Source organism: Micropterus salmoides, unplaced genomic scaffold (genome assembly GCF_014851395.1).
Source record: "Micropterus salmoides isolate LMB-PRFRI ecotype aquatic unplaced genomic scaffold, ASM1485139v1 Ms_hic_scaffold_4, whole genome shotgun sequence".
Taxonomy (NCBI): Eukaryota; Metazoa; Chordata; class Actinopteri; order Centrarchiformes; family Centrarchidae; genus Micropterus; species Micropterus salmoides.
In genome coordinates this window covers 26,932,733-26,948,697 of record NW_024043372.1, presented here as the reverse complement: position 1 = coordinate 26,948,697, position 15,965 = coordinate 26,932,733, and the positions used below count along the sequence as shown (strand labels likewise).

The window sequence follows — 15,965 nt, the reverse complement described above, 5'->3', positions numbered from 1 at the left end:
TAATATGGGTGCTATTAGTTTGAAAGAAAATGTGTCAATGGTTCCTTGGTTTCTTTCTATATATTGTTGGTGGAATAGTGATTACTCTGTGTTTGTCCACCTCTGTGTGGCAGCATCCTGACTGCTTACAGTGACAGTACACATACGCTTGGCTTGGCCCTGGATTTGAAGCAGGTAGGCCTGTGAATTCTCTGTATGGTTGAATATTTAGATTTTCTTCTTTTTTTTTTTGGTTTTGCAGGCAGATGAGTCTTGAAGGTTGAAGGTTTTGTCAGCTTTTTATGTTTTGTTTTTTCTTGCAGTTTGTCTTTTTCGCTTTATTCATTTTAACAGAACCTCTTCAGTTACTAAAATGTACTGTTAAGATAAACTATAGCTTATTCGCAGGTTACAGAGCATTTGCACGGTTTTCATTCAACATTTGAACTGCAAGAGCTATTGTTTTTGGGACTAATTAGTGAAATGCACAACATATGATCTCATTGAATTATAACATAATTGTGGATTCAAAAGGTTTTTGAATCTTGCTTTTGATAATTTCTAGAAATGACAATGTCGAGTTGACATACTTTAGGAAGAGAAGTGAGAAAGTGGCAGAGCACTGTCCCCATGTGACACCTTAGCGTAAAAAATGTCATCTTGCTGTCGGAGTAAAAACCTCTCTAAACTTGAAGAAGGGGGCTCTGTTCTCCCTGTTCTTCCCTTTCATTCATCACAACAATAATGAGAGTGAGAGGCATTTTAGTCATTTTAGTTCTCAGATTTATTTTATTGAGATGTATTTGATGTGTTGTAACATTCATCAGTTATGTTGAAGACTTTCACAAAATAAACCTGGTTTCAACATAGTTTTATCTTTAAGGCAAAACTAAGCAGGGAAACATTTGACAGGAAACAGGAAAAAGAACAAGCCAGAAGCCAATCAGTTCAATGTTAAACTGTAAACATGTAAAGTCACAGAACTTTTTGCATTTCTTCGGGATCAAATTCGGTCAGTAACTTGCTCACATAACTAATATGAGAACTCAAATTTACCAGTGAAAACATCATCTGAAAATATCCTGCCCATGTCAGATACAGTACAAGATAGAGTGCAGATTTTCAAACACTTTCCTTGCTTAGTTTTACCACTCTATCAAAACCTTTCTTTGTTTTTCTTTTTTTCTTATTTCGTGGATTTCAGTGCAGAAAGCAATCAAAATTTGCCTTGACCACTGACCGGGTCCTTGAGTGTTTAAGGTCATTTGTACCTTCAGAAACTCTCAGATTTTAGGAATCTGATATTAGGGATATTCAGCTCTCTTCTTGAACATGCTTTACAGTATTGCGTAGCACCATGAAAAGGTACAGATTTAGATCAAATGTAAGAGTTTCTGAAGTGTAAGAGGGACGGCTCTCCTTTTTAAAAGTTTCTCCTGGAACTGGTTGTTGAGACTGTGGACTTGGTGAGAGTACCACCATAACCACCACCATAGCTGAATCCACCACCGGATCCAAATCCCCCGCTGGAGCTGGAGCTGGAGAATCCTGGAGCAGGAAAAAAACAAGCAGGCAAGTATTATCATTTATCCATCTGTCTATGTGGTCTGTTGGTTCAGGTATCACTTATGATGACAATGTTCAAACTTTGAAACTTACCACCACCTCCAGAGGTCTGCTGCACATGGATGGTTGCACTGGAGCCTCCACTGGCCAGTCTAATGGTGAAATAATGAAGAGTTACTGTTTAATTCAGACTTGAAGCTGATACTGCAGCCATGAAACTACACTGAATATTTAAGTTTATCCCACCTGGTCTCCTCTCCTTCCAGCAGTTTCCTATAGGTGGCGATTTCGATGTCCAGAGCCAGCTTGACATTCATCAGCTCCTGGTATTCGCGCACCTGGCGGGCCATGTCCTGCTTGGCTCTCTGCAGAGCATCCTCCAGGTCCTTGATGCGGAGCTTGGCATCCTTCACTGCCAGCTCACCACGCTCCTCAGCTTCTGCAATCTGAGCCTCAAGGTTGGCCCTCTGTGGAAAATGATGTCACAGATGGTTTAATAACAGCAAAATCTCTTGTACAATGCAGTGTGTTATATCATCCTTGATAAATTCTTGAAATATACCTGTCCCTTGACAGCCTCAATCTCATTCTGAAGACGGGAGATCATGCGGTTCAGCTCAGCAATCTCAGCCTTGGTTGTGCGCAGGTCATCACCATATTGTCCGGCAGAGCTCTGCATCTCCTCGTACTAAAATGAAAAATATGACAAGGTGCATTAACAACATGATCCAGAAGGTTGGGAGCAGTGTTGCAAGTGTATATAAAGACACAGGGGATAAAACTGGGCTTTGCCTTTTACTCACCTTCTGTTTGTACCAGGTCTCTGCTTCAGCCTTGCTGCGGTTGGCAATGTCCTCGTACTGAGCACGCACTTCAGCCACAATGGAGTCCATGTCCAAGTTACGGCTGTTGTCCATCTCCACGATGACAGAGGTGTCCTTGATCTGGCCCTGCAGCTCACGAAGCTCCTACAGAACCAATAGTTGTTCAGTTAACTCTTGATGATCATCAGCTTTAACGCAAATGGTTATTATATTATATTGAAGTAGGTTGAATTAGACAATATAGATACATACAGCCTCATAGACGGCCCTGAGGAAGTTGATCTCATCCTGAAGAGCATCGGCCTTGGCTTCCAGCTCGACCTTGTTCATGTAGGCAGCATCAACATCCTGGAAAGCAAATGACATACAAACAGGAAGTGTTAAATCTAGTCACATCATATTAACATTAGATAGAAAAAATTGAAGGACCATCTTGATGTATTCGCACCTTCTTCAGGAGCACAAATTCGTTCTCTGCAGCTGCACGTTTGTTGATTTCATCTTCATACCTGTTTCAACACAAGGCAACTCTTTAGTACATCTGCTCCATTTTCCACACTCACTATATCAGGTACATGTTATAACTAGTGACCATGTCAAGCAAACACTCACTTCCTCTTGAAGTCCTCAACCAGACCCTGCATGTTCCTCAGCTCTCCCTCTAGCTTGCCCTTCTCATTGCCCAGCCCGTCAAGCTGTCTGCGCAGGTTGGCAATGTAGGCCTCAAACATGCCCTCGATGTTGGAGCGGGTGGTGGTCTGGTCCTGCAGGAGGCTCCATTTGGTCTCCAGCATCTTGTTCTGCTGCTCCAGGAAACGGACCTGTGGAGACACAAAACCAGGGAAGATTGTCAGATGTTTAAAAAACATTTTTATATATAATGATGCCCATAACAAACAGGTGATACATGCAATGTGCAAAAGACAGACTTTGGCATGATCCAGAAAGATCCTTATTTTCTCTACCGGTATCCCAGGTAAGGAATGGATGAGTCACTGCAATATAATTCCCACCACCAGGGCTATATACCCTTTCTGTGCCTGTAGATGGAGTTATAAATGGAGTTGCTTTTGTAAAATGTTGTATGAATATAGTTTGTCTAGTGGTTTAATTGCCATCGACTTTTTGACGCTACTCCTGAATTGTTTTTGACTCAGTTGTTCTTTAAAAGGAAGGATCAGTTCTAAAAGGATTTGACGGGTGTGTCATTGCAGTATCAGGTTTTAAAATGCCCCACATTTACCTCCAAGCCTGAGTAGATAGCTACATGTATGAATTGCCAGACACCAGTCACAACAATTGTAAATCATGATTGCACATGATTGTGTGCTTGTTGTTAAAGGGTTTTTATACTAAGAGTTTTAAACTTTTTGATTCTTTGAATGTTAATAGTATACATGTTTTCAATTGTTCCTTCATATAATATATATATATATATATATTATGTTCTATTCAGATGTTTCACCGACATGTGTACGTGGCTTTAAGTGTTTCACCTATTGTATCTCTACTTTGGCTATGACTCATCCCACATGCTCTGCTGAGCTGCGAACAGCACACAGTAAGTCCAGCCATAAAAAAAACTAGGTGTGGCAGATAAACTGCAGTAGACAAAGCAATGCAGTAACATAGGATGAGTACTTTGTTTTATGAGTTTTTGTCCAAGAGCCAACTTCTAGTGTTCACAGAGTCTCCATCTACATCATTGAAATCACTATATAACTTGCACGCCAGTATCAACACAGGTGTGTGACGGTAGCATAAAAAAGAAGTGAAAGTTTATTTACTCTCTGTACTTTGCATTCTTGTCGCCCATAACAACCAGACGATGAGAAATGACAGACTTTGGACTGTGTGTGGACAGAGTGCAGATAGATCTCTGTTTTCTCTCCCAGGTAAGGGATGAGTGAGTCACTGCAATATAATCCCCACCTATGTTTAAATAGTGGGCAGAGAGGCCACTACAGGCTCAGACAGGGCTACATGCCAGCTGTTACCTTTGGTAGATTTTGGTTGGAGTTTTAAAAAGCTTTTCTAATCCCAGCGGCTGTAAATCATTGATGAATATAACATCAGAGAGATAAGATTCACAGCTCTCTTGCTTTTTTAGTAAGAAGAACATGTTTGCATCTAATGAGCAGTGCTCAGCAGTTTCATTAAACATCTCATTAAGCAGACTGATGTTACCATGTTATATACTATAAGTTCAAACATTCTAGTCATTTCTTTTCAGTTACAGGTTGAGGAAGAAAAAAGATGATTCACTTTTGACAGCTGCTAAAAGTAAATGTAGCCCAGGGAGATAAGATAATGAGTACATCACAAAGTCACACAGAGCTCACAGGAACCAACCTTGTCAATGAAGGAAGCAAAGCGGTTGTTCAGGGTCTTGATCTGCTCCTTCTCCTGGGTGCGGACAGCCTGGATGTTGGGGTCAATCTCCAGGTTCAGGGGGGCCAGCAGGCTCTGGTTGACTTGGACAGCTGTGATAGGTGCGGGCACGAAACCGCCTGACATTTGGCTAGAAGAAAAGCCATAACTAGACCCGGAACCACCACCAAATGAAGACATACCAAAACCACCACTGGCACCAAAACCACTGGCACCAAAACCACTACTGGCACCACCGAAACTAGCACCAGCGCTAGAGCCAAGACCACCATAAGTGGTTCTTTTGACGGAGTAGCTGCTTCCTGGTCCTGCAAAGGACCTCCTGGTGCTGCTGCCAGAGCTTGTGACTGAGTATGCTTTCCTCATTGTGTTTGCAGGTAAAGGTGGTCAACTCTGAGCAGAGGAGAACTGAAGATGAGCAGGATTCAAAAGGAGAGCCAAGTCCCTCTGAGTGTCTGACTGCAAACTATGCCTGCTTTTATGGCTGTGCTGAACAAGGGGGAGGGTCCTCTTCAGCCGCTGCAACCAGTACTCTTACTTTTGCTGTCCAGCCTCCTCCCCACCTCAGCCTACAGCCCTCTAGCTCTGAATGACAGGAATGGCATATCCTGTAAAACAGGTAGGGAGGGTTTGTCAGAAGATAAGCCGTGACACACCCTTCACTGGGACAGTCTGCAGGGGAGGAGAGTGAGGTAAAGTACAGTGAAAAAGGTTACACACTTTTTAAGTGTGGAACCCCTGTAGTTTACTTAGTGGTCACAGGGCAGTGAAATTAATATGGTACCAGTGTCAATACATAAACTCATACCAACACATAAAAAGCATGTATATCATTCTCAAGATGCATAATTAAACTCCAACTTTTGGTCTTCCAGAATTTTCTCAGTCACTTTGGAAGATATGCGTGCAGGGCTGTAGGTGTCATTTATCACTGCTACTCATTTTACATGCTTTATCTCTTGACCAAAACAAACATAGGTAGACGATAAAGTCAGAAACTAATCAAAAAGGGGGAGTATGTTAAACATTCAAATCTTTTGAGCAGTGACATGATCAGTTGTTAGCTGCTCGCTGCTTGTATTGTGACTTCTTCAGACCATTGCCAGCTGTGTCTGTTTTCAATACGCACCAGTCAATATATTTAAATACTCTCGTTAAGTTTAGGCAAGTAAAACACATTGTTGTGTGGCTCATGAGGTAGAGCGGGTTGGCCGTTAATCGAAAGGTCGGCGGTTTGATCCCTGGCTCCCCCTGGTTGCGTGTCGAAGTGTCCTTGGGCAAGATACTGAACCCCGATTGGGGGCTGTTCTGCCAGTGTATGAATGTGTGTGAATGCTAGTTTCCGTTTGAGCACTTAGGCTCAGTGTATGAATGTGTATGACTGGTGAATGCAGATGTAGTGTAAAAAGCGCTTGAGTGGTCGAAAAGACTAGAAAGGCGCTATACAAGTACGGAGCATTTACATTTAAAACATTTCTTTTTACAATTAATAAAATAAATTTTTACAATCATTTTTCAAACATGCATGGGTTGTGTGAATTGCGACACAAAATAAGATGCTTCAGGTTTACAGTATAATACATTTTGGGGGTTTTGGACTGCCCTTGTTCTGGTGAAAAAAATCTTGCACATGAATCAGTGATTTGCATTAGAGATTTAGTGGTAGTTTTCTCATTTGATAAATGTCACCACACCCAGTTGTTTTTTCCGACTCAAGCACTACCGTGCTTGTTTCTTCCCTCTGCACCTTTGGTGTAGGTGAGGCCTGCATTCTTTTTCTTCCATTAACAGCGTTTCACATGCACATGCCTTTAATTTCTACCATGGTGTGGAACTTTACTCTGAAGCTCAAACCTATTGAGCTTCAGCAACAGCTATTTTGAGAAAATGGAAATGATAGTTTTGCTTCTTACTAACTAACTTTAAACTTCTAAGAAAGGCGTAGGATTCATATTAAAAAACGGAGAATGGCGTGAACTGTTACTCATCAACAACCTCCCACACACAAACACATTCAGACACCTGTATCTCTCTCACTGCTTTCTCGTGATGTGCCAGATTCTAACACCAATACTCAATGCAGATATTTGAGTGCCACATGATGCCAATAAATCACAACAATAGCAATGGCAAAGCAGAGTGAGGCCCCGCCAGCTGGAACACAGCCCTAACCCTGAACAGTCTCATTATTGAGAAGTTCAATAAACATGGATTAAGAGTGGTGAGTAAAAGTGCAAAGGTTCCAGAGAGAATCTGGTTGCAGATGTTACCTGAAAAAAAATGAAATTACAGATCACAATCGTGTTTTGTCTGTGCTTGTCTGAAATGTCATCGGTCATGGATATCATAAATCAAGAACTCAAGCCTGATCAAGTCAGGATTACCTAAAGCAAGTCAACCTGCAGAACCTCACTCACCAAGTTAAAGTGCATGTCACCAGGTATGTGAGATGACAGCGTGCATGGTTTTGCAAAGGCTTATGAATCTTGAGTAATAATTTAAAATGAGGCCATGCATTGAAGAAGACTTCACAAAAATGCATTGAAGAAGACTTCACCCACTGGAACAGTATTTAAGACAATGTCATGCCAAGTCACACCAGAAGCCTTCTTTTCCTCTTAGTCTTAGAAAACAGAAACAATTGAAAGGTCAAAGACGTGCAACCAGCAGCTCCATGTCATATTTACGTAAGATAAACTAATACAGATATACATTTGTGTTGCAGCAGTCTAATCAATCAGTGATTTGTTGATTTCTAACAGGTGGAATGGCCCAATGGGAGAAGCCCAAGACTACACGTTGCTACTTGTCACTTTGACCATGAAGTTGACACTATGTTGTAGAGTAGGCTTCAACATAGTATGGAATTGAGTTTTTATAGTACATAGTTTAGAGAATACTAAAGTTCCATGACAGAGGGACAGGACTGAGAGAAAAAGGCACAATTACAAATCTGTCTGCTATTTCAGCACAGTCAAGCTACTAATATTTGAAAGCTTTCACAAACCCCAATGAGATACAAGATCAATGAGTCAGGCAGACTAGGCTAACATATTCAGCTAAACAAGCCCTCAGCACTCTTTCTGCCAGTAGGTGGTAGGTTAACCAGGATTTATTTTGGTCATACTGGCACCCATAGCAAAACACATTTTTACAAGGTGCAGAAGAAAGGACTGAGGGTCTTGTTGTCCTTGCAAGCATGTATTCCAATATGTGGAGGCATTAACACACACACAAATCTTTTATCATCTCGCTCTGCGCATTCCATCCACACCCGCTTATAGTGCACACTGCAACTGTTGTTATCCACTCTACTAACTGCACATCACGCACATCACTAAAAATCCAGTTACTTACATGGTGTTGGAAATACAAAGATTATTAGGTAGATTTCAAGAGAAATGTAAGCAGTCTGTGCTAAAAAATGTGCCTCTAAACACACTGGCTAACATTCCTGAATGCAGTGTCTTTGAAATGAAAGGCACGCTCCTCCCTAGTTTTTGAAACAAAATGGTTGTAGTAAAAGTGGAGAATGAAGAGAATGAAGGTGTTGTTTTATGGCTGTTAATTTCTACACACGCAAAGGCCACTGATGGAGATTTCACTTACACAACAGAGAATTCCTCTTGTCAAGTGTGTGGCTTCGTGTTTCTAGCTTTAGGCGCTGTGATCTCAACTTTCCATTACTTTTTTAACAGCATTGCCTCTGGATGCTGAAACCTGTTGGACAGCTAAAGGGTAATTTTCTTGTTTGTTTTAAATTGCTTAGTTAATATACATCACATTTACCTGTTAATGCAAGAGTTTGATGACACAGGACTGGCCAGTGATCATTTTTCTTTGCTTTTTCAACTGATTCCATAATTAAAATTAAAGATGCAAGCAGCGTTGGGTGGGCCCTCGCACGTGTAGTGCGTCAAGGTGTGAGGCAGCCGCATTGCAGATTCTTGAGCTCTGCTGGTGCATCTGTGAATTTGCCAATCGCTTCGGAAGCTGCACAAAGGTGTCATAGTGGCGCTACATAGCACTTGGCGCTATGACTATAACTGAATATTAGCATGTAGATGTGTTTGGGGCATGACTGTTACCAAGCACATGAAATCTGGTGCAGATGTAAGCATGTACACTGTTACAACAACTTCCTCTTTCATGGCGAATCATCGATTTTGGATGCCATGCCACGGGCACGCCGTTTCATGAAAACTGTCTGTTTGTACAACTTTTCCCATAATCAGTGGGATTAGACTAGACAGCAGAAGTCTGTCAGACTAATTCTCTAGGAGGTGTTTGTTAAAGTATAGAGTGTGTAAATCATCCAAAAATTACCATAAAATTCTAAATGACTGACTTCCTGTTGGGTTTAGGGCATCACTCCAAGAGGCTTTTTGGTACGTCTGGACATGATACATGTGCCACAGAAATTTCATACATGTTAAGTGAAATGTGCTGCGGGGGCTGCTTCGTTGGAAGGTCACTTCCTGTTGCCAGTAGGTGGCGTTATGACTATGGGTGAATGTTGGCATGTACATGTGTTCAGGGCGGGACTCTTATTATACATCTAAAATTTGGTGTAGATGTGAGCATGAATACTGAAGTTATAACAACTTCCTGTTTCATAGCGAATCATTGATTTTTGACGGCCCACCACGGGCAAGATGGTTGACTGATAATAACCGTTTTAAACTTTTAATCGTCAAAGTGTTTAGACTGCACAGCAAAAATTTGTGTATGTTTAGGCCCCCAAAATTGAGGTTACTTTGCAGAAAAAAAGAAAGGAAAAAAGAAAAGAAAAACAATCCCTTCAGTTTCAATAGGGACCTTGCACATTATGTGCTCGGGCTCTATCATAACTCTACAACTACAATTATGTCTAGTGCTACATGTATCTAACCACAAGTACAGTACTACACATCTTTCCATCATTTTAACTTTCCTTAGAGCATAGCTTTTGCAAATCCTCTCAAATTGTTGATTCAGTTACCTTCCTATCTGGTATGCATCAGCTTTGGGTGGAGCACATTCTTGTCAAAATAAGCCACATGTTGTGAAAGTCTGAAAGTCATGAACCTTTGTAAACACCATGAGACAGTGACTCACACTTATATATCACTTATATCACTTATATATCACTTATATACACTTATAATCCTATAAAGGATTTGACCAATCACAGTATAACTTCAGATGTCATGCTTGGACAGAGGTCACAACAAAATATTTTGTCATCATGTTGACTGACAACAAAACCACAACCTTTTCCAAGGGATCACATTTTTATGGTGTTTTTAGGCTCTTTTAGCCAAATGCCTTCCCATTTTAAGAATGACTGAGCTTGGCAGCAACATATTTTACCTTTAGGCATGTAGGTGTTGGACCATTGGGCATAAAAAGATTATTTTCCTTTCAAATATTCATATTGAGGAAAAACTTTATAAGAATGTATACTAGTATATTTAGCATATGACAATGCATGGCATAGTTATGAAAAATCATATAAGAAAACTTTAATCATGAGAACATGATCCCCTAATTATTAATGGAATGTTCAATGGAATTCAAACTGAAGGACAGAGTGACTGGTTAGATTGGTATCTGTGGTTCTTTGCCAGTGAGGAGAGCCTTTTACTATCTATCTACCTATCTATATATATATATATATCTTAATCACACGTTAACTTGTATTTTCAACATAACGTTGCAGACAGGGGTCATAGTACTGTGTTCACTAGAGCTTCATTACAAAGTTCAGGAATTTCAAAAAGCCCAAAGTCCTGTCAGATCTGAATGAGTATAATCAAACTATTCATTGACTATTCAAGGGAAGAATAATGAACAAGCACAAAAGAGAAAATCTGGAGCCTTTTGACACACAAACACACCCCTCCATGCTTGTTTTGGCATCCTGGTAAGTTTGTAGGTGTGTTCATCATGAGGGAGTGATTGTAGTTTAATCTGGGCCTCACAGTCTCACCACCTGCAAAAAGGTACACACCCTTACAACACAGCGGCCGCCAGTCATGCATGGAAATATCTTGCAGCAGCCAAGTGAAGCTAACGTGGTTAACCTGCAATAAAAGTGTAGAGTGAAACTCTCTCAGAGAATGTCTCACTAACAAGCTCAGTTTCCAGTATTTAGTGAATTTACACAAAGTTGCAAAGTCAACAGTTTGTTGGCATGCTAAGACATTTGGAAACACATCCACAGTGCTTGCCTAAAATGTCACCATGAGATGTACTATTCTGGACTTTAACACTTTGCTTATAGCCCACACACACCGCCTCACTATAATTGTGGGACGGAGGCATGGGAACCCTGGCACAAACTGCAGTCTGACTGGATGACTCACTCTACACCATGTAAATTGTCTAGCCAAATAAAAACCTAGCAACAGATTCACTAGTTTGCTTGTGTGAGTGAGACGTTCACAACACCTGCTTCTGCATAAAGTCACACATAGTTTATGTGGTTGCACAATCTGGTTTTGTGTTCTTTTGTTTAAGCAGTTGTGCTACATTGATCATCATCAAGGATTAAAAATGAATCAGTCAGTGTCACAGATTAGCAGACTTGCTTGTTTGCTATAATGTTACATTCAAATGACTTTGGCAAGCCTCTGATTTCTCACCTAGCAAGCACAATTATAAGGTCAAAGTTTCAATTTGCCCAATATTTTGGTTTGTGAAACAAATACCTGCAAAATTACTGTAATGAAACTCCTGTCCCATATATGTCAACTTCTTACACAGGACAGAGGACACATTGGACATGAGCTGTAGTACTGGGCTTGTCTAAGCAGGTCTGTTCTGCCTGCAGTGAACACATTCCTAGGACACCACCCACCCAATCACTCTCAATACTATCACTGGCCTCACAGTGACTCAATACAGCATACGGTAAAAGTCTACACACCCACCACTGATTTCAAAAGACATAAGTAGAATTTACATGCACTTTTTGTATTATTGTCTCTTGGGTATTATTGTCTTTACACTTGTTAAAGCACTTTGTAACTTGTTTTTGAAAAGTGCTCTACAAATAAGGATTATTATTATTATTCTTATTCTTAAAAGCTGTGGCTGCTCAGTAGCTGCTCAGTTAAGGCCCCTTGTGAAAGGCGTGAAACCTTTTTGGTTTTGCAACTGAACCTCCCATGCCAATGATCTCTGAGAATTATAGTCAAAAAACAGTATTAAGTGTTGTAGAGTCAGGCCACCACGAGCCTCCGGAACAGCTTCAGTGCTCCTTGCCAAGTCTGTGAGACTCTATTGGAGGGGTGAACATCATTCCTCCACAAGATATCCCCTCACTTATATGAAAAAAGGACATATGGCATCTTCCATAGGTGTGCAGCTTGGTTGAGAGCCAATAATTGTTAAGACCTTAGCATTTTAGTCATTTTCAAACTCACCAAACCTTTCAGTGAGCCCTGGCACTCAGAATCATCTGCATTTGATATGTTTCTCCACTCTTTTACTCTGCTTTTTCCCGTGTGTACTGATATTTGCATTCAAGCAGGAATTTGGGGGTAAAGCAGATTAATCGGAAAGCTATCTGAATATCGTAAAACAGTGGAGTATATACAGGAAATAACTCTGATGAATCTGTTTTCTGTTATCAGACTAGATCCCTTCCCAGAATGATATCTACCCCCTGTTATTGTTGCTGCAGTACCTAGCAACCACTGACTTGTCATTACATACTCATCACTTTATAAGTCCCCTTTTAGGTCGTTGGTGTGTGTGTGTGTGTGTGTGTGTGTGTGTGTGTGTGTGTGTGTTCAGGTTACAATCAGTTTAGAGTTAGGGTTAGGGTTGTGCAAGCAAGATGTGAAGGTTCAGGAATGCACTATGTCAATGAGACATCCTCACACAGGTATACAAGTGGAACAAACGTGTGTGTGTGTGTGTGTGTGTGTGTGTGTGTGTGTGTGTGTGAGCGTGTGAGCGAGCGTGTGTGTGTGTGTGAGCGTGTGTGTGTGTGTGTGTGTGTGTGTGTGTGAGCGTGTGTGAGCGTGTGTGTGTGTGTGTGTGTGTGTGTGTGTGTGTGTGTGTGTGTGTGTGTGAAAACATGGTTTGTAAGTGTCATTCATGTGAAAATCTTTGAGAAGTTTGCTTTTGTAGATGTAAACATTAAATAAGGAGAAGAAAAAGGACAAAGCAGTTGAAAATGTCAGAACCCTAACAGTAGACTACTTAGCACATACTATACCTGCATACTTACGTGTTTGAACTGGTGAAAGGAAAGTGAGAATTTGTCATCAAACCAACCCCACCCTTTTAGTCTTACATCTTAAGAACGCCACATTTGATAGTAGGAAATTATTAACTTGTGCTCATAAACCACACTTGGCAACCTTTGCTGCTGGCAAACATATTAGCACTTAAACAGTCTTACTTTAAAACTGGATTCACACAATAACTTAAGAGAGTCAAAGAAAGTAAGTATGATAACTTTTAAAATTGAAAAACAATGAAATAACACAGTTTTTGAGGTTGAAGTGATAAAATTACAGTATACGTGGAAGAAACATATTTATGCTCTTTTTAAAAAGAGTGTAGTTAACATGAGTCAACTTAAACCATGTTAAACTTCATGTAAAAACCCTTTGAAACCTGCCCGTAAGTTTCTCCCAAAATAAAGGATTAACTGTAATGATGTCTGGCATCAATGTTAACTTCTTTGTTTAAGATCGTGGGGTTGAACATGGATTTGTTAAGTTAGGCGTGGACTGGGTTTAAGCCACAATGAAAAAATTCCCAAACGCCCTTAAAGCTTCCCCTTAGAGGATAATACCCTTTATAATAAGAAGGTTTTGTACGGATGTTCATAGAGTCCCAACAGAAGTGGGGTTAAAAGCAATTTCCTAAGCTGAAAGTCAGTGGGGTCAAACAATATTATGAATGACAACACCCTTATCCATAGTAACATTGTTTTAGGGAGCTGGCATCAACATGCACCTCATTTATTAAAAAAAGTATTTTGTGCTTGGCAATGGGAAAGTTAGTCAGTAGCAAAAAAAATCTATTTTCTATTTCTTAAACATATGAATTATATTTAGATATCAATTTAAAAAGATCATGATGAAATTGAAAATCTTGATACGTTTAGCCATTCAAAAGTTCACGTGGGACCAGGAGAATTTAGTTTGACACACCCATGCATTTTTTACAGTGAAAGTTATGTGCAAGATACTCTGATAAACAGAGAGAGTGTTTGTGCACACCCACCTTTCCATCAGGGCTAGTGATTAAGTTTACAGGACAGCCCCATACCTAAAGTATCTCACTATGAGTGTTCTGCAGATTACAAAGCCCTGCAGTAGTTCTGCACACGCCTTTTATGGCAAGTTCAGCCTATTGTGAGTTACGAATGATGATGATTGAGCTGTGTGTCAGAGTGACAACACACATTATTAAATGTCACTTTTTGTAGTTTTAAAAATCTGAGAAACTTATTTGACATTGCACACAGTAGACACACATCTCGCTGCACACAAAAATTATTGACAACCAAGTTTAAAAGATATAGAGCAGTACAAGAAAAAACAAATATGTATCTCTGTGGGAATAAGCGAGGAATTAGGAAGGAAATCACATTTTGTTGCGAACAAACAAAAGATAATATGATTTCCTTCGTAATTAATTATTAAGTCAGAACAAACAGTTTTGCCACTGTACTGTTATCATCTATGTGAAGTAAAATGTCTGCTGATTTTATCATTTGTGATCATAAACATCTACTGAGGTTGAATAGCATCTACCACTCAGACTTAAACACCCAGAAACCAACCTTGGGATGGTCTGCTTATAATGTCAGATCGTAGCTTAGATAGTTGGAACCAAACTGGTCCAGCTGACAGGTTGTCCGAGAGCAATTTAACCATGTCTTTCCACCCTCGCCTTCAGGGGATGATCCTTGCAGTCGCTGAACGACTTGTTAATCAGTTTGAGTTAAAAATGACAGGTGACCTCCAAGACCTCTCTGACACTGTGATAACCAGGGCTGGACCTAAAAGTAGAAGACAATCTGGAGCCAACTGCACACAAAGCAAAACAGACAAACAGCATGCCAGAGCTGCTGATTCAGTGATATGTTAAATTTGAGGTATTGTTGAAGTCCACACAAGATTATTTGCATATAAAGTGCATTATAAGGTGTGTCTGTTAGTTTGTTCTCTGATACAACATTCCAGGCTGCTCAAAAACACAACACTGGCACAATACAGCCTCATAAATCAAAATCTCTGTGCGAAACTGAATTACATACATATTATAGGTGCTAAATCAATGCTTCTGTCTGGGATACAACCTGGGGACCATACATGTTTCTTTATTTATTTAGAGTTTCTCTGGCATTTTTGAAAGTTTGACAGCAGAGAAAGGCAGAAAATGTGGTGAGAGACCAAGAAGACAGTATGCAGCCAGCTTGAATTGAACAAAGGATTTCAGTTACCCTGATCTCGGGGCCTGTATAGTAGGGATGTGCATATTTATCACTGAGGCCGATGTAATATGCATCTCGATGCATTGACAATGATCCGATACATTAAAGATACACATGAAGTAACTACCAATGTGGTACTATACGATTCACCCCTTTTGCAATTCGAAATGATTTAATTCAACAAAATGCAATTCAATGTGATGGGACATGATGCAAAAGAAAAAGCATTAGCTATGCAATTCATGTGGTACAGAGAGCCTGATTTGATTTGATTGGATTAATCATAAATGAACTAAATGACAAAAGATAAAATTAAACCAGGACCTTGCCTTAAACCAGTCGTTCCGAAGTGAAAACATTGGAGGAATTCGGAGGAACATGTAGCTTTTCCTCCTCCATGTTAATCTGATGTGACATGCCTCGGCCTCTGTGGTGACTGACAGGCAGCAGTGGAGATGAGAGAAACACTAGGAAGAATCAGTCTAAATGTAACCAATTTGATACCAAATGATTGGTCACATTTCTAAATGATACAGGCATAGGGACTCTTCTAATAATTAAAAGTAAATCGGATTTTATTAATGCAGAGATTTTAGAAACAAGTTCATCCTAATTTTGTAACCAGTGCAAACTTTTTTAATCTGGCCAGTCACAACTTTTATGCCGGTGCACTGAAGCCAGTTGATGAATTGATCCTACTGGATAGACTACACATAGAGGATGTGCACATGCACACTATAACCCAGTGAATAATCAGATTA

The 15,965-nt window shown here is 40.1% G+C and overlaps 1 protein-coding gene across 2 annotated transcripts in view; it reads right to left on the bottom strand.

The window, feature by feature from the left end:
• Window positions 1-744: 744 nt before the first annotated feature.
• Window positions 745-15,965, bottom strand: part of LOC119886877 (keratin, type II cytoskeletal 8-like) — a 28,383-nt gene continuing 13,162 nt past the window's right edge. Inside the window, exons 1-9 of one of the 2 annotated variants that reach the window (XM_038697849.1) lie at window positions 4,722-5,229; window positions 2,982-3,190; window positions 2,818-2,878; window positions 2,622-2,717; window positions 2,349-2,513; window positions 2,108-2,233; window positions 1,792-2,012; window positions 1,639-1,697; window positions 745-1,527 (exon numbers count right to left, since the gene is read on the bottom strand). In XM_038697849.1, the coding sequence (XP_038553777.1) occupies window positions 1,403-1,527; window positions 1,639-1,697; window positions 1,792-2,012; window positions 2,108-2,233; window positions 2,349-2,513; window positions 2,622-2,717; window positions 2,818-2,878; window positions 2,982-3,190; window positions 4,722-5,126 (1,467 nt within the window). In that variant the 5' untranslated portion in view covers window positions 5,127-5,229 and the 3' untranslated portion in view covers window positions 745-1,402. Of the gene's footprint in view, window positions 1,528-1,638; window positions 1,698-1,791; window positions 2,013-2,107; window positions 2,234-2,348; window positions 2,514-2,621; window positions 2,718-2,817; window positions 2,879-2,981; window positions 3,191-4,721; window positions 5,230-15,965 lie in introns of those variants that run through there. The other variant, XM_038697848.1, reaches the window with a different exon arrangement.